Source organism: Vidua chalybeata, chromosome 17 (assembly GCF_026979565.1).
Source record: "Vidua chalybeata isolate OUT-0048 chromosome 17, bVidCha1 merged haplotype, whole genome shotgun sequence".
Lineage (NCBI taxonomy): Eukaryota > Metazoa > Chordata > Aves > Passeriformes > Viduidae > Vidua > Vidua chalybeata.
Genome location: NC_071546.1, coordinates 6445875 through 6469526, shown reverse-complemented (window position 1 = coordinate 6469526; position 23652 = coordinate 6445875). Strand labels below are relative to the sequence as shown.

The window sequence follows — 23652 nt, the reverse complement described above, 5'->3', positions numbered from 1 at the left end:
AACCTCTCAAGTGAAAATGAAAAATCTGAAAACTTAAAAGGGTGTTGGAGGAGCACTATAGCTGCAGAGCAATATGATCCACACCTCTGAGGAGCTGACTTTGAGACTGGTGCATTGGAGACAGCAGGGAACCCCATGTCCTGCAAAATATTTACTCGTTTTAGATTTCATTTTTTATGGACAACTGCATAACATCTCCACTATAATTCCCTGCCCTTGCCATCAAGTAGCCAGCTCTTTTTATATTCACAAGTGCAGCTGCTGAACACATTGTTGTCGTTGGGAGTTTTGCCTTGATGAATTGTTTCATTCAGTTTGATATCATTAGGTATGTATGGGGGATGTTAACCTGTGAAGTAAAACATTTAAGATTTGTACCCATAAAGCTAATTCCTGCTGCTCCTGCTCAGTAAATAATGACAGCTGTGAGATCTGTGAGTGCTGAGCACCTTAGAATACTTTTTGTTATGTACCTATATGGACATATATTTAATATTCTCAGTTGATTAAAAAGTAGTTTTCTAATCCTGATGGACTAAATTCTGCCCTGAATTACGACACCTGAAGTAACTTTAAATAAAACAGAGAAAACACACCTATTAGTTAGGGCAGGATTAGGCCCATCATACTGCTCAAATCTCATTTTAATAGTAAGAGAGAGTTTTATTAGTCATCTTAATGACAGAGCAAACCCCAAACTACTGTTCATTCAAGGAACAGGTCCTTATACTTTAAACAACATTTAATTCTCCTTAAAACCTCTTTTATTAAAAAGTTTTAAGAATAATATTAAATACATAAACAGCCATGTTAATTAGATTATATAGTTAATGTACATTGGAACTATGACTTATTGCAGAGTTACTGACCATGAAAGCACATTTTGATCATTCCAGGCTGTAATCCCCACTTAATCCATCCCCAGTCTGTCAATCAGTCGAATACAATCAGGATATTTATGATCACATCAGACCAGAGATCTGGAAGAATTTAGCAACTTTGCAGAGCTGAATCCAGAAAAGGGAGGGGGGGGAAATGTTTCCACTGGCAAAATGAACCATTGCCAGGAAAAACATTATTGTTGATTTGGCCCATGTAATTGAATTTTCTACTCAGAAGTAACTTACAAACCAGCAACTAGGAGAAATTATCAGTGCTGGGAATTCTCATAATAACAAAGCAGAGGAGTTTTACCTGGCACAGCATTTTTTAAAATCATATTTTTCTTTTTTTTTTTTTTTCCTTAACATAGCGCTGTGGTTTTTTCCTCTCCTAATTTTCTGCCATCATGAAATAATTTGAATTGCTAGGGCAGCAGGGGAAAGCATCCCTTTCTTGGGCCCCTACCTCCTGACATCCACCTCAGCCCCTGCCCCAGTGATTGCAAGCACCTCCCAGCAAGACCTGGGTCTGTCTGGACAGGGGACACCTGAACACTGATGGGGCACCTGATCCCCTGCCCTGGCTGGGGAAGGTTTTGGGGTCTAAGCTACTTTTACACACCTGAATTATGTCTCAGTATTTTTGTAAGGGCTATGCAATTCAGCAGCAAAACACGTGGCAGCAGTGAGGGTGTCCTACAGGATTGTGACACCTCTTGCAGGGCTGTCATCTTCTGGGAACTGCAATTGTGGGTTATTTCAATATCCTCCATCCTTCAAAACATTGTCCATGAAAGAGATGAAGAAGCAGAAAGTGTTAGGAAGAAAGATGTAGCAGAAGGGAGGGGACCAGCACAGGGGAAACTGAATGGGGCTTTACGAAGATGGGGGATATGCACCCTCTCCATGCTTTCCAGCAATCCCAGGATTATCCTCCTGTATCCACGGTCCTACCTCTCAGTGTCAGGATGTGGTAAATAACTTCCATTCTGGACACCTTATTCTCTCACTTTCAAACACAGAGAAAACTGAGGTGGGAGGCTGTGCTATCAACTTCCTTGCAGCTGTTCATAGCTGTACATGGGGTGTGACTTCCATGTCTGTATAGACAACAAAATTGGCTTTTGCCTGCTCAAAGCCACATGTAAGAGCCTGATCTGGCCATTTCTGTCCTAAGTAATGTTAAGCAATATTATGAAGACTTTCACCTGCTGATGCACAGCCCCTGTGATCAAGTTCAACCAGAAGTTACTTTTGCCTCCCAAGCCTGAACAAATCCAAGCACATTTCATACTTTGCCATTTGATTGTGATTTGGTCCTTTGCCTGGATGGCAAAGGGCTGGATTCCAAAAAATGTTTCTTCCATGAGCTTCAGTGATTGAAGCTGTGCTGAGCTTAGATAGGCAATCCTGTGATGAACTTTCCAAGTTCCAGTTGGCTTTTTAACAAACTCCCCCTTGTTAAGCTCAAAAGGCCATTGGAGATCATGCTCAAAGGATGAGCTTGCTGGGCTCTTGATCTTGCCTCCTCCAAGGCATATTTTTCTCAGTTGCTGCTTTATCACTTCTGACTTAGAACTCTCTTAATAATACTCTCTATGAGAAGTAGACAAATATTTCTTAGAGGAGGGGTTTGGTTATTGAAGAGAGAAGTGCAAAATAGAAAACAGCAGGATAATCAATATTCTGTTAGGCATTGCCAGGATCCTCCTGACAGAGATTCAGTCAACACCCTTTCCCTGCTCTAATAGCAACAGAGGTCTTGGAATGGAGCATTGTCAGGGGATTAGTCTTCTGCCTGTAGAAGAAATGCTTTAGCAGTTCATCAGCAGCGTGATGCCATTATCTTGTTGACAGTGCTCTGTGTCACTGATACTGTCTCTGATGCAGCTTCTGTTCAGACACAATTTGCTTTCATTAAGCTTTCATCTAAGCTGTCCCTTTTGCAGGACATTTGCCTTCATTTTCCTATAGGTACTAGAGCATCCCTCAATAACTGTGTAAACGAAAGTTGCAATGAGGGTGTTTGATATTAAATGAGCATTAGGAAGAAATGAGGTAACCAACAGCCCAGGAGTCTTTGCTGCCTGTGGCATGACACAGCTCCTTGCTTGAGAACTTGAAATATGTCAGTTGTAGTTTGTTTCTATCAGAGTAATGTGGTAGTTGTATCTATGCCACTTTCCCAAGAATGTAAATGCTTCGTTAGTTCTGTCCCTGTCCTGAAAAATCTAATATGGCAAAATAAAGTGCGGTAAATGGCTTCATGGAAAGCAGATGTGAGTGGAAGCCTAGACTCCTACCAAGGCTTTAGGGGACTTCAAAGACTGAAAGAAAAAGCTGAACAAAATATTTGACTGTGCCAAATTTTCACTGTTCTTGATGAAAGAGCAAAAGTGAGGAAAGAAAAAAAAAAGAAAATCTGGCTCCTTGTTTTCATTTTCTGCTGGCCTAGGGCAAGGCTTTTAGAAGGAATAAATTACAAGCAAACAGGGAGAGAGACTGAATGGAGCAACTGCTGAACAAAGGGCATTCTTGGAAGGGTCTGGCTTTAGAGAACCTAGAAATTGTCAGCTCAGTTATCAGGAGGCAGCCTCCCTCCCCTCTTGCCAGCCGGCTGCTTTGAGCGGTGCCGCGGCTCCCCGGGAGCTCCCTGCCTGCAAACACTGCCCCTGCACGGCCACGGGGAGCCCTTGGAAAAGTGTCCAATGCAGGCGTGGCTGGAAGGACAGCCAAATGCAGAATGCTTTGATAATTTGGCAGCAGATTTGAGCGCGACATAAATGACTGCAACCTTTAAAGTTATTTTGCAGAACAATTTGGGCTGTGCTTGGAAGTGATGTAGAATATAGATTATGGTATTCAAGAGGCTAAAACATGCCAGCTCTGAAAACTAGAATAATTTATTCCTATTGTTTTGGGTATCATGTATACATAAGGATTAAAAAAAAAAAAAAAAAAAAAAAAAAGCCATGCACACAACAATCAGATTTTTCTTTTCTTCCTCAGATACTGTGTGGGGGTAAAGGCTGCGACCTAACAAAAGTTGGTCAGAAAAGAGAGAAGAAATATAAGAAACTGAGCTGTGTTGCTTGTGGCAGTTTAATGAAATGATGCTTCATCTGCTTAGAATCTTTTCCATTCCTATTTCCTTCCAAACTGCCCTCTAGGCTCCACCCCTCGTGAAGGTTTGGCGGGCAGAGTCTTGCTGGTGACTTTGATGGTCTCCTCCACCAGTGAGCACCACTGTTGTAGGTGCAATTTATGGTCCTGAGCTCTGGGTTTTCCTTGCCCCATCTGAGAGCAACCTGCAGGGGAATCTTTATTAACGCAGCCAGTGAGGTATGTTTTTTACACAGGCAGATGGTGCTAGGACAAGGGATGAATGGATTTAATCTGACAGATGGAAGATTTAGATTAGATATTAGGAAGAAATTCTTCCCTGAGAGGGTGGCAAGGCCCTGGCACAGGTTGCCCAGAGAAGCTGTGGCTGCTCCACCCCTGGAAGTGTTCAAGGCCAGGTTTGACAGAGATCTGAGCAACTTGGGATAATGGAAGGCGTCCCTGCCCATGGCAGGGGGCTTGGAATCATATGAGCTTTAAAATCCACCCCAAACAATTCTGTGATTCTATGATTTGAGCTATACAATATTATTCTCTCCATTTTTCCTGTTGAATTGTACTTCCTTCTCCATGTCCTAAACCAGAAATATCTTTTAAGTAGTATTAACCCACTCTTAGTCACTCAGCTCATAGCTTAATTCATGTAGGTGCTCATTGTGGCTGCACATGACAATGAGCTAATGGTTTGCAGAATGTATTTTGTAGATGGACACGTAGTTATGAATTAGCTGTGGGACCTCAAGGCACATTTACCAAATACAATTGTGTTGCTGAAAATGATTATGTTTGCTTGAGTTTGGGCCAGACTGCCTAAAGATTCTCCACACTGAAATGAGCTGTTGTTGGCTCAGCCTATGGTTTAGGTGTAACTATGGAGGTTTATTTAATTTTTATAGTACCTTTTTTTTTTTTTTTTTGAAAACCAAGAAAGAAAATAGGGCAGCTGAAGTGGATGAGCTGAGTGGATGCAAATCCTGGTACTTGATAAGTGCATAGCCGATTTCCCACTCCATTTTCTGCAGTAGCCCGGATACCAGGCTGTATTTGTTTGCTGCTGCCTGCTGAAGCCTTCGACCTCAGCCTGCCCTTCTCTCCCTTAGTGCTGACAGTAAGTGAAGAAATGTGAAATTCATTCATCTGCCTGAGAACCCTTTGAAGTTCCCCACTAAAAGCTCTATTGTTTTATTAGCTGTTAATGCGGCACGGGGGAATTGGGCTGTGCAGAGCAGAGCCGGGGTGCGGGGGGGCCCTTCCTGGCAATTTGTCACTCTTTAGAAGTATGACACGCTCTGCTCTGCAAACACGCTGGCAGGCTGGAGCGCTGGGGCTGGGGCTGCTCGGTGCAGGGAGCTGCCACCGCCCTCGGCAGGAGCCCTGCGGCCGCGGCACTGCGACAGGCTGGGGTCACACACCTTGGTGCTCTCTGCAGGACGTGATGCAGGTCAAGGGTGATGATAAATTAAAGATCGTGCAGAGCCAACCGCGCTGGCTGCAGCTGGAGACCGGCTGTCGGGAGCTGCTCGTCAGAGTGGGCAAACGGGGGCTCTGGAGGGTCTCAGAGGGGAGGTGGCTGTGGGTGCTGGGGGTAGCTGCCTCTTCACTTCCCTGCGTTAACATGGTTTGGTAATGAATGCCTGAACGCAGCTACTCTAAATCCTTTTCCTTTCCTAAATCCTTTCTCAGGTATGTGGCACATGGGGCTGTAAGGTGCTTGTCTTCTGGAGACTCCCCCAGACCAGCACTGCTCAGGGCTGACATCACGGGCCACGGTGATGGCTGGTGGCTTTTAGGGGTGATCCAATGCCGGAACATCATCGTGGCTTCCTAAAAACACATTCTGGGAATGCTGCTAAACTGCAAGATGAAGCTTGTCTTTCTACATGTGCTCTGCACACGCAAAGAGTCAGTGAGCCACAGATAACTGATAAGGCACCCATTGGCTTCTCCTTGTAGCTGTCACCTCTCTGTATGTCACTGCTGTCCCACGGAGGGAGCTGCAGGGAGCTGCTGCTGTGTCCCTGTCTGGACACACATTGTCCTGCTGTCCCCAGTGCAGGGTCCGAACGCCGGGCACGGCACACCCGGGAGAGACCCGGGATATGGAGTGGTGCTGCCTCGGGCTGTTCATGGCCCAGCAGGTACAGAGGCCACCCATCACTGCAAGTGCTGCTCCAGCAGCACAGAGCAGCTGGTGGCAGGGGCTGTGTCCCGTAAACACAAACAGGACGGGCGGCACAGGCTGCCGGCCCCGCTGCCCGCAGCCAGCCCCGTGTTTGCTTTGCTCTGCTCCGACTGCTTCTCACTAGCTCAGCTGGGCACTCCATCACCACAGCCTTTCTTTTCATCCTTCTTTCCTGAGCCTCCTGTGGCACTTAAACTAAGTCAATAGAAATTAAAAACTTGTGTCCTCAGCCTGACAATTCTTGAGAACTTTGCTCAAGGTTTGCACAACTGTTTACCTGCACTGCAAAGGGAGCTCCTCAATGGAGTGTTGTCCTGCCATGTGGAACTGCTGCTGTTTGTCCTCAGAGGAAATGAGCCTCCCAGCATTTTCCCGTGGCAGAAAGGTGAGGGGTCATGAGGAGCTTGTCTGCTAACATCTATAATGTGGGAGTGTGCAATGGATTTGATCTGCTGGGCCCTCACCTCTGGGCTGCAACACATCCAGGCAGGGTGGCACTGGAGCAGAGAGGACAAGAGCACATCAGTGGCGAGATCAGTGTTCCTCTTTGGCAGGGCATTTAAAATTCAGTGTCTTAGAAAAGCACAAGGCAGTGGCAGAAAATAATTCCCACTTTATTGTCCTGATTCAGCAAATCACCTGTGAGATTTGTGCGTGTCTGTTCTGCATAAAACACATCCCTAGGGTTTGAAATGTGCATTGATGGTGAAGCCTTTTTAAGGCTATTTTAAGTCACAGTTCTGCCAAGGGGTAACCTTGCAAGGCAGTTGTTGTAGACCTAAGCTCAGTGCACAGTGCACATTAAGCAGCTCTCAAGTAGTTTAAAAGCCAGTGGCCTATTCAGGCTCTCTTCTAACATTGCTTGTGGGTTTGACATTCTTACCAAAACATTTGCAACCACTTTAGTCCAATGTCAGTATATTTGTAAACCACAAAGAAAATATAATAATGAAATATTAATTATTAAACTGTTTATTATGCCTGTGTTTCTCTTTGGTTTAAATGGTGGCACAATTAATTAACATGATATATGTGTAATTGCATTACCAACCTTTGTATGCAGTCACAGCTAGCACATAGGCAGGCAGGGAAAGCACACAGTGAGCACGTGCAGCTGCTGTGAGCTCCTCCGCAAATCCCAGCCCCTTTGAGCAGATGGGAGGGAGAATCATCCCTGATTTAGCAATTAATGTCTTCTGGGCTCCTGTGCACCTCTGGGTTTGTGAAGCACCTCTGGGACAGGCTGCTTGACACTGGGGAGTAAGTGTCACCCTGCTGCTGATCAACTTCACCATCTTCCCAAATCCCAGCTCTTGGCCAGTGGTTAGATGGCAATTAGGTGTGCAGAATGCCCACATGCTCCCCAGCTGCTTAATTAGGAAAGCTTTAGGATGACACTTTCTCCTCTGAGGGAAAAAAAAAAGTGTCAGGCAGCCTTGGAAAGGTGTCATTCCTGGACAAATCCCTGCAGGCAGAGTGCACACAACTTTTGCCTGGCTGGGCTGGGTTTCAGGGCTTTTACCAGAGCACACGTGGGTGCTCTGCTTCCCACTCAGTGGGGGATTTGCTCATGTGGGTGCTGACTCTCAGCACAGCCACTGCAGAGCCTTTAAGCCCTGAACTAGAGCATCCCTGCAGCAGTGCAATAGATTGGTTCCTTGCCACCCAATTTCCAGAGGTTTGAGAGGGATTTGAACTCTATCCCATATTTTTCTGCTTTAATGCTTGGAAAATGTATTTAAAGGAGACATATACTCAAAATGCTGCTCTACAGAAATGTCTTTTTCATTATATTCCCATTAACCTTAGAATGCTTTTAAGCACTTTTCTTCCATGGGAATGAAACTGGGGAATATTTCCAGCCACTCAATTTTTTTTTTTTATTTTAACTCATGGGAATTGGTCAAACTCAAGATATCAAACAGAAACCAAACCCGACTGGCAGTTTGTCTTTCAAAAATCCCCTCTGCCCCATTGCTATGGCTCTGCATTCACAGCCCTATTTCTGAATATAAAATAGGGGTTTTGTGAAGGTCACCAGCATTTCTAGTGCCAGCACAGTGCAGAGTTTCACTGCTGCATTAGAAAGGCAGGTTTGTGCTTACCACATTTCTTCACAACTTGATAGAAAAGACATTTTTAGAAAGTAGTTTGGTACTTCAAGCATCTGGCTTCCAGTGGAAAAATGGTGTCATGTCCCGGGTGACTTGTGCCTTCAGAACTGGGTAAATGCCACCACAGGGCATTTCTGGCTTTCTGTCGGAAAACAACCAGAAGGGTGTGCTGAGGTTTTCTCTCTTTTTTCCTCTGTCTTTAATCTTACAGCTACTGTTTAGGGTATCTGAAGGTGAGGCCAAGGGGAAGGCTGGGTGCTCTCTGGTGTAGCTCAAGCTGCAAAGGTACCAGAAGGGTCCTGATGGGGCTTCTCCGCACACTTTGGTGTTGTCCTGCATTTTAAAGCAGAGGGTGAAGGACTGGAACCAATTACACCTTCCCTGATTTCTTTCAGAGATTTTCCAGTAAATGGACACATAATGTTCAAGTGACCTGTGGTTGCAGGGGATGCGAAGAGGCAGATTTTAGAGGGGTGGTGAAAGCCTGATGCCCAAGGCAGATACTTGAATGTGTTTCTCTGAGTTAGTTTTAGAAGAAATGGAAGTGAGGAGTGAGGGAGCTCACAATATGGAACTGCTGGCATCCAGCTGGGCTGCCTGACACAGGGTCTGTCCTCCCTCTGTAGTCACACAGGAGAGAGCAACTCCTCCCACAGGCACTTTGCCGAGGGCCAGCTTGCTCCATGGGGGACTGACAGCTGTGGGGAACCTGTGACACATCCCATGGGGTTGCTGGGGGGTTATACCCACAGAATTCTTCTCTGTTTCAGTGGGATGTGTGCTAAGTTCAAGCCAAGAAGAGACATTTCCATCCTTAAGTTGTGAAGCTGTCCAAGTTACAGACAGCCATATTTCCAGATGGGTAAAATTCCAGAGAAACCATAATGGATTTGACACATCTCAAACGACAACAATGGAGGTGTTGACTCCCCCTTTAATTCCTTCCCCTAACAGACAGGGTCCCTGAACCTGGACCACTTCACTGACATGTGCAGCACTTGTTTCTCTCTCACTGCATGTCTGGTTGGCTTTGCCTTCCTCCCCTGACTCGTAACTCCCAGCTCCTTTCCTGCGGGAAAGATTAGGGAGGATAGGAAGTCGTCTGTGCAAAAAGCATCCCTGGCCAAAATAAATACAGGTCACAAGATTAGGCTTCATCAGAACTTTAAGCCTGGCCCAAGCTAAACAAATGAGCTGTCATGCCTTGGTAAAAGCTGCAGTATGAGTGAGCTGGCACGACTGCAAAAACGGTAAAGCAGTTAATAGGTTTTGCAATATGGAAGCTTAAAGTTTTGTTTTCAGTGCTGCATTCCTGACAGTCAAGACTTGCACTGAACTTCAAATGTCATTAATTTTGTGTGCTGGCCTTGCTCGCTACTATGCAAACACCCTTCCCAAAGCACAGCAATATCAGCAAAACAGCACCACGGGGCTTGTCCACCCCAGAGAGCCCTCACAGTGCAGAGGAGCAAAGAGGGGATGGTGAAAAACACCCTGTTTTCAGCAGCTTGGCAGCTCTTGCCTGTTGACACTCTGAGACTGAACCTTTGAATGAATTACAGATCTGTTTAAAAAAAAAAAAAAAACAAAATGCTAGCTGTTCAAATACCTAACTTTTTGATGTCCAAATATCTCCATAAAAATACCACCAGAGCCGTGGACACCAGGTGTAGTCCATAGCCATTAGGTACCTGTTCATGAAAAAGGGTAACTGAAGCAGTAAGTAGGTGAAATCTCCCAAGATTCCCTTTAAAGAGGGTAATTTGCACCGAGAGAGGACTGTGAATATGTTCTCTTGCAATGAGTAGAGTCCATGAACATGGGACTCAGGCATTGTCCTCTGGCTCTGGCACTGCCCTATTATTCATCTCTGGAGTTGTTAATCCCCCCGAGCACTTTGATTCCCACACTTGCACAGTGGGATGGCAGTGGCAGGACAGCTACTGTGCTGGAGAAAGTATTGGTGCTGCAAACCACAGAGAGGCTGCAGCAATCTGCAGTGCTCTGGTATCTTCAAAAATTACTGGTCTTAAACATTATAAAGGAAAAAACCAAAACCAAACCAGCAAGCATTAAAAGTCTTTATGGAACAAAAGCCAGGCTTTTAATAATGTTTTAATGTACTTGACAAAGCTTTGGTTCAGAGCTAAGGCCGGCCTCTTGCAAGTATGCAAGGGTTGAGACAATTGAAAAACCAAAATACTTCTCCCAATAGAGACCTTGCAGCTTATCATGTAACTGCAGACTGTATTTTGGCCACTTTTAACTGGGCATTAAAAGTCTTTTTGACACTTTCTTTATTCCCCTACAATAGACTCTAACAACCCCTTGGAGGCCTCCTACAGCCCGATGTGTAAAATGTAATGGGGATTGGTTTAAAGAGTGGAATTTGACCTGAGAGAGATGTGAGTATTCAGGGACTACTTAGTCCTCAGTAGCACTTGGGGGCTCTTTAGTTTGTGGGGCACTTTATTACTCATGAGTGCTCAGGGACACTCGTTTGCTGTCTGGTGACTTTCTCTGTTCAAGCATTGCTGTGTTGTTGCACAGCAAATAGAGCCTTCCTTCTCCTCCTCTTCCTCCTCCTGTTCATGGGAGGAGCAGCTGGACCTGGGGCTGCTCAGGGATATTAAGGTGTCCTGCAGGGCGTTTGTCAGTAGAAAAGGACTGAAGTTAGTTAGCTGGCCACAAACATGAGACCCGTGGATGCAGGGAATGTCTGGTGTTCCCACAACTGTAAATATATGGATAAAAGGCCAAAGCAGGCTCACAGGGAAGCTGTTTGTGCTGGTGGGGCTCTGCATAACTCCAGTGCAAAGCTACTCATCAATGCCTTTAAGAGAGGTACTTGTTTCAGCTTTGTTCTTCTGCTTTTCCTCATCCTCCTGGCTGTGTCCCTGAGTCCTACACCAGCCACTGCTAAAAGCAGAGGGGGATGCCCTGGTGCTGGCAGATTCTGTTTTTAATGTGAAACAAGCTTGGGTGAAAGTGCCAAAACTCTTGCCCTGCCCTGAGCTGCCACTCTCTTGCTTTCCAGCACTGGCCAGCTGTGGGGATGTGATCATTCCTCATCCATGGCCACAGCCATCCTCCCAGGCAGGGCTGCATGCTGGAGGGAATGAGGTGGGCTCAGAGACAGTGGTAGTCCTTCTCACTTTTACTTTTCCCCTTAGCTTAAATTATTCCCAGACGTGTGAACTCAGCAAACAAGGATCAAGTTTTCTCCATAAGGCAAGGTTTAGTCCAGGGCTGGAATAGTGCCTGAGCTTCCCAGTGGTCAGGAAAAAGCTTGCAGGGAGCAGATGAGCAATTCCTTTTGTATTTTCCATCCATCAGGAAAGGCTGCATCTGAAAAAATAGCTGAACTGGAAAATAAAACTAGACAAGTCTGAACAAATATGGAAACCATCCCTGGCCTGGTATTGGAAAAGTCTCAAATGCTGGAAAGGAGAGAAGCAGAGAGAGGGAATGGATAAGTTTTGGCCTCTGTTAGGAATATGGAAGGAATTATTTCATTCTTTTTCCCCATCTATTTGTTCTCTATATGGCACTCTGTGTGGTTAACCCTCAATATTTGTCATAAATATATGTGGCAGAGACAAGATTTTTTCAGAGATCCCAACCAAAACATCTGTTTTGCATCTGTGGTTTTGCATATGTAAATATTATTACTAATAGTAGCAAAAGCCATCGTAATGGCAGCAGGAATAGAAACACTATTAATAGTCATAGTGCTGACATTTTATTTGTGTTGCTGCAGGAGGTCACATCGTGCACCAGCACTCAGCTGTGAGTTTGAGTGAGAACAAAAGGATGGCTGTGACCCCCAGGAGCTGTGTGAGTGAGCCGGGACACTGCCACAGGGGTGGAGCCAGGATTGTAGCTCTGGGACTGTGGCACCTGAACCTAAACATTACCCCCAGACCCTTGCAGAGGACCTTTACAAGTGGAAATGGGTCCTTGCAACTCTTGTCATGGTGGCAAGGAGAGGAGGATTCCCAGAGGTGACAGTGGCTGAAAAGCACCTGAAGAAAAACGGAAAGTAAAGGCACTGATTTGTTTTGAAACTCAATTTGTCCTGGAAGGTTCAGGGGAAGAGCAATGGTCTTGGTGTTGCTCCTGCTGCACCTGAGGTCTCACCCCAGCCCAGCCACAGATATCTTGTCTCCCTCCCTACAGACAACAGGCTCTTCTGGGTGGGTGACCTGTCAGAGCAACTCATTCTGCAAACCATCAGCAACGGGATGGAGACCTTATCTTTGTGTCTCTGCTTCTCTGCTGTGATTAAAAGTGACAGCAACTCTCCTTCTTCCCTCTGTTTATTGAATTAGTACACCTTAGGGCTGGGGGAGCTGGGCCCAGGAGCAGCAGGAAGAAGGCCAGATGGAGCAGGAGGAACAAGGGCACAGGCCATAGTTACCAAACCCGGAGAGCTTGGAGGTGCTGGTGCTGGCAGCAGCACTGCAGAGGGGAGAGATGCAGTAAAAGGAGGAAGCACCCGCCGTGTTTTAGGCTTTGGTCTGACCCACGCAGTGCCTGGAGACACACGAGCTGGCAAAACACAACACACCCATCTCCTTCCAGGTATTGCCTGGGTTGAACCGGTATCTTTGTTCCTGTATGAGGAATGCTTTTTGTTCAGCTCTGGTTATGTTGCTGGATCTGTAGTGCATTAAACAGCCCATCTTCTGGTTTGTATTTTTTCCAGTTATCGTGTTTCACGTACTCTGGCTCCTTTCAGCCAGCTCTGTATCCCCCCGAGCAGAGACTAAGCAGGATCCAGTCCTTGAGCTTGCTGCCTTCACATGCGCAAAAGGGATGTGGACTCACATCCCACATTTCTCTGCTGAGTTGTGGGAATATTTGCAGCAGGGACTCACACCTTGCTCTGCTTTCAGTCTATCACCTGGATCAGGTTACCACAGCTGGACACTGCGGGCTCAGGGATGGTACACGCTGCCACTGACGCTTCACATCACCTCTCTGCAAGCTGGTTCCTGAACTCAGTCTGGGCCAGCCGAAGTTTGTACTTATTTTTCACACCATTCAGATTTTGATTATGGCACACTAGAGCAGCACGTGTAAGAGTGGGGGGTGGCTGGTTGGTGCTTATTAAAGATCTGCCCCAACAGCCACCTTCCCTGGGACACCAGGCTCTGCAGCATCCCTGCGCCCAGCCCGAATCCTCCGGAAGACTTTCCTCTTCAGTTCTCCAAGAGATGCTCTGCTGATCTTTTCCTGCCCACTCTGAGGAGCAAGTGGTGTCTGTGGGTGGGCTGGGCCCGGCGGGGCTCTCCCGACCGGCAGTGATTATCCAGCAGCACCCCGGGGGGAGGCAGGGAAGGCAGTGGCTAATCCGTGCCGGGCTGGATGCGTGCCTGGATCATTTCAGCGCGGCTCCGGCGATGCGCACGCTCCGCAGCACAGCCCGCCCCTCGCACAGCTCATGGCACAGGCATCTGTCACCGAAACCTGTCTGCATGGAAGGCTGTCTGCACAAGCGGGGCAAAAAGAAAGGCATGACAGCACAATTAGTGAGAGCAAATGAAAGGCTGTTTGAAGAGGAGGAGGGAGGAAAGGGGAAAGCTGCAGAAATCCCTGGTGGGGTTTTGGGCTTGACATCAAAACCCCTTAACAGTGTATTACTTCAGCCCCCAATGTGGACAGATGTTGAGCTGTGGCTCAAAGGAAGTCAGAAATCTTTCCTTAGAAAAAATTTGGCTAGGAAACTAAAGAAAATATTGTGAAAGAAAAGGAAATAAAAGCCCACTAAAGAAGATTTATCACTGCCTCAAGCATTTCTGTATCCTCTAGTCTTATGAGGTCTCAGCCTCAGGGGAGAGAAGAAGAGAAACAGCCTGTTGCTATGTTAATGGGTCAAAATTTGGAGTGGGGAGACATTTGTCCAGTTAGACTGTGATGGAGGGATCCAACTCACTCAGCCGAGCACTCGTCCCATCCATGCTGACCCCAGCCAGCCTTCAGAGGCCTCTGGCACCAGCCTGCAGCGTTCCCCAGCACACCCAACCCAGCTGCCCTTTTTGCCCCCTCATTCACATTTGTTAGGGTTTTATGGAGCCCTTTGTGAATGGCAAAATGTGTTCATTCCTAAAACAGTTTAGTGTCATCCACAAGCATGGAGATTTTGCTGTCCATTCCCTTGCCAACACTGAATAAAATGAGACCCAACAGAGATTCTTGGGCAGTCTGGCTGCTGAATCTCATTTATCTTCAAAAACTGCCTGTTAAAGCTTGCACTTTGCTACCTACAACACAGGAATATCCTTAAAGAGGTTTCAATACATAAAAGAAACATTGTTTCAATCTCCTGGCAATGTAAATGTTTTTAAAAAGAATTTTGACAAAATCTTTCATCTGTTCTGTCTGCTGGGTCCTCCCTATCCATGTGAACACTTGATATATTCCTAGAGTCCCAGTATGCTGGCAAGGGAAGCTTTCCCTCTCTGGCATCCACGCCTGCTGGCTCTGTCCCAGCTGGTGCAGACCCCACCACCCCAGCAGGGACAGAGGTGACACTCACCCCTGCAGCTCCCAGGGTCTCCTTCCAGAGCTTGGTTTGTAGCTGGGAGCTGCACTAGCAACCTGCCACCCCTCTGGGACAGCAGCCACTTGGAAAGTCACATTGATCCAGTTCCTCTGATTTACTGGGTGTGAGGTTCTTCCAAATACCTGCAGCAGTGGAGAACAACACTCAGTTGTGCCCAAGCTGTCTCATCATGTCTTCTCCTCCCTGGCACCCTGTTGCATCTTTGTATTGAGCAATGGCTCCCCAGCCAGTTTCGTCCTTTTGATATAGTTAAATAAAGATTTTTTAGAAGATACTTGCAAGGTCTTTCCAAGATCTTCATGCTCCTTTTTAGCTCTCTTTTCCATCTACTCTTTACTTGCCATGTTTTATGGCTTTTCCTTTTCTTCTCATGTGGGAAACCTTTTCACTTTTAAAACACTGACCTTCTCCCTGTGATACCTCCTTAACCTTACCAGTGAGTCAGGCAGGGTGTTTTGTAGGACCTTTTAGTTCTTTTTGAGTTGTGGCACATGTTTTGCTTAGGCTTTAACAGAGCATTTTTTAATCGCCTCCAGACTACTTGCAGGCTCCTTGCTTTCTGCCTGCTCCTTTTTGGTTTGTTGTTATTGACTAATCACCTTATTTTTTCATAGTTCCCTTTCTTGAAATTGTAGAGCCCCAGGCTGGATTTATTTGGTGTGCACTCTCCCACTACAGCATTAAAGGTTGTTTTGTGGTCACTAGCAGAGAGCAGCTCTCCCACAAACACCTTGTGAAGCAGGTCCTGTGCACCTCTCCCCACCAAACCCAGAGCAGCAGCCCTCCTCGCAGTTCCAGCACTGCTTGGTCCTGGAGACCCTTTATTGTACCCAAACACACTTTTTATTCCTTCCTGATGGATTGCTGAGCTGACTAACTTCTCTAATCTCATTTTATATTTGCTGTTCATTACCTTTATTCTTATCAGGGCTCAGTAACATGGTACTGGCTCTACTTTTTTTGTTTGTTTTTGTTTTTGTTTTTTTGTTTTTGTTTTTTTTACTGGAATCTGTGATTTCCCATCTCAAGAAATCTGTACTGGTTCTGGAATTGTTATTCAGGATTGGAAAGCTTGACATGATCTTATTTTTTAAGCTTCTGGTATAGTGACAGAAGCACATCTAGGTTTTGTCTTTGATTGCTTGAAAATGTTCCTGTGAGTCTGCTGGTACCATTCATGGTCAAATTCACCTTCTTTACTGCAGCTACTTCCTTTATTTCCCTGCTGCTCTCTCCCTGGATAAGGGCCACCTCCTCCTCACTAGGATGCCAGTCTGAATTTCTGCACCCACTGACCTTTCTTCAGCTTTTCATCTGGACACCCCTTTACAGCTTTTCCATCTTGCAGCGCCACCTGCCCAGCTCTGCTGCGATGGAGCAGCCAGACCCTGTGAACCTGCTGGCAGCTCCAGAGCTGTCTCATGCCTGGGAATGTGCACCCCTCATGGCAAGGGCTGCAGGAGCAGAGCTGGGACCCTGCCCTGCAGCCCCGGGGCTCTCCCACACCTGCTCTCCTCAGGGGCCCTGCAGGCTGTGCAGGCACAGACACCAAACCCTGTGCAGTGTGTGACAAGCTGGGCACCTCTCGCAGGTTCCTCCTCCTGGGGGGTGAAGCTGCTGGGTTTGGAAAGTGCACTGTGGGTTTTTGTACAAAGTGGGAATGACAGTCCTTTACCCTGGGCTCACTGAGCCCCCTTACCAGGAGCTGTCTCACAGCTTTCTGTACCCTCACCCCAGCACCTGGCACTGTCCCCAGCCCTGTCTGCTGGCCCCAGAGCTAATTCGGGTGTCCTCCCAGCACAGCCAGCCCCGCCCGCTGCCCCGACCCTGGTCCCACCCCAGCACCGCCATCCTCTGCCCCCACCTTGTCCCCAGCCCAGCCCCAGCAGCCTCTCACCCCCAGGCGGGGTACCCCCGGTTCCCACTGGCATATCCCTCCTGCCAGGCCCCCGGCACAGTGCGGGGAGGCAGGGAAGGGGCTCCGGGGGTGGGGGGGGCTCTGATTTTGGGGGTTGCGGGGTCTGACCGCAGAGCCCCGAATGGGCGGTGCCGGCCGCCCGCTGGGGGCAGGGCCAGTGTGGTGCAGCCCCATCCCAGTGTTCCTGAGACCTGGAAAATAACACACCTTGTTCACAAAAGAGCCTCAAGGATGGAGAAATTGTCAGCAAAACCTGTGCTTTAATTCCTGCGTATAAAACCATTAATCTCTTAAATGTCAGGAGACACAAATGCTGAAAAATTAAGAGATATGCAAAGGAAGGATGTATTCCCTGCCTGGGAACAGTGATTCTCCAAGGACCCAAAGGACATGCTGTTGGTGTGTTCCCAGATCTAAGGCACTGCAGGGAGAACTGTCACTGACCAGAGGTCACCAGCTCAAGGCCCCAGAGAAGTGTCCTGATGGCCCAGCCTGCTTCTCTGCTGGTGGAGCTCCTCACACACGATGCTGCAGGCAGGTCGCTGCTTTCATGTGCTGCTGGCGTGCTCCACTCTCTGGTACAGTGCGTGTGTGCAGCTCGCTCCTCTTCCACGTCTCTGCTTGAACGCATTTCCTTCCCACACCCTGCCGGGGCAGCGATGAAGGTCAGGAGCAGCAGCTGCAGCACCAGGGAGCCGGGCAGGGGCTGACAGCAGTCACCCCTCCTGCCCCCCGAGGGCTGTGTGCTCCCTCCCCTTGCCATCGGCCATGAGGCAGCACAATCTCTCCTGCTCCAGCAGTGCCTGCCCTGCCACCTCCATCACAACCAGGACAGCAAAACCACATTTTGATCTTCCCTAGTCCAATACAAGTTTTGTGTGAAAATTACCAGGTGGGAGCCTGTGGCAAGCACATTTCTCTCTCTCTCAGGATTTTTTATTGAGGTGCACAGAGAGAAATGTGCTTGCCACAGGAGCCCATGTTCCAGGAGATATCTCTGCCTCAGAGCAGAAGGATCAGCCTGGGAGTATTCTAAGGTGAAAAGACAAGACTATCATCCCCCCCTGCCTCCTCCCAGTCCTGACCTTCCTGTCCCATACTCTGGTCCTGGTCTCCTCTCCTCAACCATGAGTCCTGGTTTTTAACCCATTTTTCTTGAGTGTCACTGCTGCCCTCCAGCAGCACAGCTGCAAGGCTCAGGGCAGTGACCTGCTGATGAAGGCGCTGCAGCTCTCTCACCCTGTCCCACAGCCCTGCCACAAACTTGACATTTTCTATTTTCTCAGTAGCAGTGGCCAGACTTCACATCAGCCCAGGGCCACAGACCCCAGGGGCTGGCAGTGGGAAGCCCCCAAAGCCAGCACTCCCAGGACAGCAGCACATGTACCGTTTCCTGGAGAACTGCTGGTCTATCTCCTCCAGGGACTGTCCCTTTGTTTCCGGCACAAAAATGTAAATGAATGTAACAGCCATCACTCCCATCAGCCCATAGAGAAGAAACATCCAAGAGAATCCAATGGCATCTGCAGATTCAAGTGTGTGAATGTAGCAGTCAACTGTGGGGTACAAAGGAAACTGATTGCTTACTGTGAGGTGGTCATTGGTGCCTGACAGGGGCACCTTATTTTGTGAAGCCTTCAAGAGAGCTGGGAAACTCCTTATTTGCAAGGCTTGGACTAGAAACTGGCAAAGGGAAAGGCTGGTGCATGCCAGGCTTTGCCAGCACCTGGGGGAAGAAGGCAGCCGAGGCCCAGGGCCAGCAGTGCCTGCTGAGCAATGCTGTCAAGCTGCCGGTGTGGAAGCTGCAGACTCTGTGCTTCCTGATACTGTGGTGCTACAGTGCAGCCCAGTGGGCAGTGGGGGATTTTTATGAACGAGTGACAGAGAGGCTCTGGCCAGTTCTGTTGGTGCCTGGCTTTCCTGCTCTCAGGGGCAAAGGGTCACTCCTTTTCCAGCCTCAAGTCCTCAGGTATCAAAATGCCACTTAATCTCCAAATGGCTCATGGTACCCACCTTCCCTAACCAGCTGTGGGAGGTGGAGGGAGGGGAAGGGGTACTTACCAATAAGGTCCAGGAAGGAGAGGCTGATCAGTAAATTAGCAGCCCAGTTAAAGCTGTTACAGAAGGCAAAGGCTCTTCCTCTTATCCCAGCAGGGTAAATCTCACTCAGGACCAGCCAGGTCACTGCACAGATTAGAGAGATCACAGAGACAGTGTGGAGTTAAGCAATTTGTTTGGGAAATGGGCAAGGGAGATTTCAGCAGGGGGTTTAAACTCTGGCTTCACCCAGCACCCGCGGCTGGTGGTGTCAAACATTCATCGATCTCAGAGACAGATCACAGCAGAACACTTCAAACCTCCTGTGTTCAACGCTTCATGCAGGCATGAAATAGCAATAAACAGGCCCAGGGAGTAAAGAAGAAAGCAGGGTAGCTGGTCATTCCATTCACAGGATATGAAGAGATCTGACAGACCTGCTGTCAGGTCATGCTCTTTGTAAAGAAATGAGAAAAGGGTGGAGTTAGGGAGACAACACTGCATTTGGGCTAAAATCAGAGTTAAAGCAATACATATCTTTAAATCTCTCTCATCCTGGGGTTATTTTGCTTGAAATAATTTGTAGCATGGCTGTCAAAACCATGAGACTTGCTCACCTAACATTCTTTTCCTGAGCTAAATGCAGTTTTCTTATGTCAATGCCAGAAAACAGTAGAATTTACATGGAAGCAAGAACTAATCTTTAATCTCATCTGATGAAAAAAATTAATAATAAATAGAATAAAAACCCCAATTGATATTGAGAAACTTCAAAAGAGGTTCAACTTCCAGTTCTGCACTGACTTTCATAATCACCCAGGAGAAGCCCTTCAGTCCCTCTGTCCTCAGCCCTGTATTTTCCTCCTCAGCAGGGTGACAGGAAGTTTATGTAGTGCTTGTAGGGTTTGTAGGATGCTCTGATTTTCTATTGAACTTCAGAGAAAAAAACAACTTTACAAGGGTAGTGAATAGCATGGAAGAGAAAGTTACTCTAGTGCTGTAGCTGACGGAACTGCAGTGCTAGAAAATTATTCAGGGGGCAGGAGGGGACATATTTCCAGTTCCCAGACAGTGAGCTGCTCAGCCCAGCAGATACATAAGGAATGGTTCAAGCAGGCAGCTTGCAGATGAGCCCTAGTTTTATTCTCTGGGTTAATGCAAGGATAAACACCACACTTACTTGGCCCAAATCCAATTGAGAAGGCACTCACAAAAGCCATCATGCTCAGCAGCGTAATCCAATTTAAGACCGTATGTTGTGCCCAGGGAGCAGCACCGAGGGGAGGGCCTGTGCTTTCCAGTGTTCCTTTCTTGGACTGACCTGCCAAGTCCCTTTTCTGAGCGGGGGAAGGATTAGGAACAACCTCTTTGCTTTGAGTGCTGGCAAAAACTTCCGTAAGGCTCCTTGTGGAAGCAAAACCGGGGCCTGCCTGACTTCTGACAGCACCTGACGCTGGCGGGACGGGTGACACAGCAGCCTGGGGGAGCACAGGTGTCAGGGGGTGCTGGGTGAGGCTGTGGGATGCATTGGGGCCTGCGGCTGCTTTGCAGTCCCTGGCCATGGCCAGCGGAGCCATGCGGCTGGTGAGGCCGATGGTGGTGACAGAGATGGCCATCACCACACAGCCAGCCATGAGCAGCACTCTCCTGCCCGCCTTGTCTGCCAAGGCCATGGCCACCAGCGTGGCCACCACCTTTACTGCTCCCAGCCCAACTGAGGCCAGGATCGCTGAGGAGTTGCTCTGGAACCCCACTGAGTGGAAGATTTTGGAGGCATAGCCCAGCACATTGGGCTGCCCAGTGAACTGCTGGAAGAGCACCAGTCCCAGGCCCACCAGAGTCCGCCTCCTCATGTTGTCTCTGGTCCTAAAAAGATCAAGAAATGAGTAATGCTTCTCCTGACAGGGCTCCCGCTTTGCTGCTGCTCTGTCCTCTGTGTCCTGCAATGGGATGAGGCCCTTCTGGCAGTCTGAGTCCCACGAGCTTAATTTGACAGGGTTCACTGGGAGAAAGAGGATGCTGAGGAACTGCATGGCCGCCGGGGCAATGGCCAGTCCAAACATGTACCTCCACCCCTCATCCATGTCCGCAAAGATGTAATTCAGTGCATAGGACAGCAGGATGCCCACGGTGATTCCTGCTTCGTAGAGCGACACCAGCAGCCCTCGCTGGTGAGCAGCCACCATTTCTGAGACATAGATGCAGCAGGCCATGGATGAGACAGAGATGGCAAAGCCCACGGTCATTCGCCCAATGACCAGCACAGGGAATGCCCTGGCCAGTGTGAGGATGAGGCTGCCCCCCAGGAGGACCAAGTTGCTGACCAGGATTGCTCTCCTCCGGCCGTGGCGGTCGATGAGGATCCCCCCAGCCAGGGAGGCCAGGAGCGCTCCGATAAGGACGGCGCTCACCAGAACTTCCTGCTTGAAGCAGCTGAGCTGAAAGTCTGCCTGCAGCTGCAGCAGTGCTCCAGAGATTATCCCCAGCTCGTATCCAAATATCAGCCCGCCCAGGAGAGACACTGCTCCAGACAAGAGGAGGACCAGCAGTGCACGACCTGGAAAACAAGCAAGCAGTGCCAGGTTCAGTTTTCTGATGCTATAAAACAAGCTATCAGCATGCACAGGCTGGAAAAAGCTCTCCCAAGACAGCCACAGTTTTCCATCTACAAAGTCATGATTTGGAATTCCCCCATAGGTCGCTGGATTACATGTATAGAGGCACTTGCAGACAGTCACACAACTCACCAGGCTTCCACTAACTGCAGGGGTACTCATTTGGGGTGCAGAACTTTGAAATCAGGACTTTTAAACAGAGTTAAGACTTGTTTTTAAGTGCAGGACAGTGATTTGTAGTGCCTGGAGTTGTACAGTGGGATCCTCTGTGGTTATCTCTTGATTGTAACAACAAAATTTGTTCTGGGCAGGAAATGCAGCTTCTGCTTTCTGGCTCTGCACTGTTCTGCATTATTGTTTTCACATTTCAGTGCATGTGGTACAACCAGCTCTCCCTGCAGGTTTTACATTCTTACTTCCTATCTTGTGGTTAAAAGCCCTGCTCAAAAAAGTTTATTTTTCCTTTATTTTCTCCTTTAGTTAATCTTGTACCCTCAGCATGACTTTGTGGGGTGGCCCTGATTTCTTCATCTCTCTGCAGCCCACAGCTCTCAGGATCTCCAAGCCAATTGCAGTCTGCTCAGGCTCGTCCAGGCCCACAGCACAAACTTCATTGCGAGCTGAAAAGTTTACTGTTGCCACCCCTCAAACACAAGAAGTGACTCTTTGACCTTGCCCTTCCCACAGGGCTGAGTGTGCCAGTTCCCTAAGTGTGTAAATTGAGCTAAAATAAGACACAAACAGCAGCAAAAGCAACTCACACCAACCCGCCCCAAAGAACCCTACAGAACCAAGGTGCTGCTGGTGCTTCTTGCCATGGGGAGGGGATGAAGGGGTGACCACGTGTGAACCATGAGCCATGTTCCACCAGCAGGGACTGCACTGGGACAAGAGCCAGCGCTGCTGTGGGGACCTCTGGGGACAGAAGTGACACTGACCTCACCTCCAATTACATTTTTGAAGCATAGGTGAAATAGATTCGTTTTGGGTTTTATGCTGTTTTGCAGCACATAATGCTATCTGCATTCTTTCATTTAATTAGAAATATTCACAGTTTTGGTAGACTGCACATGGAAAAAATGTGGGCACAACCACCAGACTGTGGAAACTTTTTTCACCCTGCTGAAGGACTTTTTTCCTGTCACAAGCTGTGTTTAATGGGAAGTGTCTCTGCTTGGCCTTTAATCACAGCTATCAATAAAGGCTATTTCTCAGTGATGGCTGTATATAAATACAACAATTTTTATTTATTCTGCAACCCTCTGTGTTTCATTTCTGCTACTTATGCCATCCCAGCTATCATTTCTGCTACTTATGCCATCCCAGCTATCCCAGTCCCTCCCACCATGCTCTGTGTGACCATCTGCGCTGCTTTTAGCACTCCTTGTACACCTTATGCAGATAATTAGAAAAAAAATCTGCTGAGAACATGAGACATAAGTGGCCACCCCATTAGCTTCAAGCCACAAATTCTATTAGCCACAGACAGTCCCACTGTAAATACCATGGCTGATTTCATCAGGTTTTGCTGCATTTCTTGTTAACTTAATAAGCAGTCAAGGCTTATGAACTTTGACTGAAATCCAGTTTGTGTATCGTCTATTCTGACGTAGCTGGGGAATTTGAGGACTCTTCAGATCTCCACACGAGGACAGAAGGTTTGGTGGAGCAAGGAGCTGTGCCAGGCGATTCCCTCCCCGCAGCAAGCCGGTGGAGGGACCGTGCCCAGGACAGGGCAGTGACCGCTGTCCGGCCGGGCTGGGGCTGCGAGCGGGCTGAGCCGGACTCTGCTCACACCAAGGCCAAGGCCGGCGGGCGCCGCACAGCAAAGCCAGCTCGCTCCACACGCCCGAACCCCGCTCCCCTCCCGGGACAGCCCCGGCACCGAGCCACAGGAAATTCCTTGGCTCCTGTGCTCCCTGTACGCGCTGCTGGGACCGCTAAAAAAAAAAGAACAGAAAGAAAGGAAGGGGCGGGGGATGCACCCGCAGCCTTTAGGAAAAGTTGCAAAGTTTTTTGGTTCGGTTTTTTGGTTTTTTTTTTTTTTTTTTTTTTTTGGAAATTTCTCCCCTGGGCAGCGCGTGCCCGTCCCTCCCCGGCTCGCAGCCCCCCGTGCCCCCCGCCCGTCCCGCACTCACCCATGGCGGGGGCTGAGCCCCGGCGGGCGCGGAGCGGAGCGCAGCGGGGCGGAGCGGGGCCGGCGGCCGGAGCGGG

General features: G+C 48.3%; 1 protein-coding gene across 1 annotated transcript; it reads right to left on the bottom strand.

Annotated features, from left to right (window-relative positions):
* Positions 1 to 17026: 17026 nt before the first annotated feature.
* SLC2A10 (solute carrier family 2 member 10) lies at positions 17027 to 23640 on the bottom strand. The gene is made up of 5 exons (XM_053958512.1): positions 23577 to 23640; positions 20004 to 21380; positions 18848 to 18970; positions 18174 to 18309; positions 17027 to 17431 (listed from the first exon to the last, which is right to left on the bottom strand). Exons 1-5 carry the CDS (start codon positions 23578 to 23580, stop codon positions 17335 to 17337), a joined length of 1737 nt encoding a protein of 578 aa, XP_053814487.1. The 5' UTR covers positions 23581 to 23640; the 3' UTR covers positions 17027 to 17334.
* Positions 23641 to 23652: the final 12 nt, after the last annotated feature.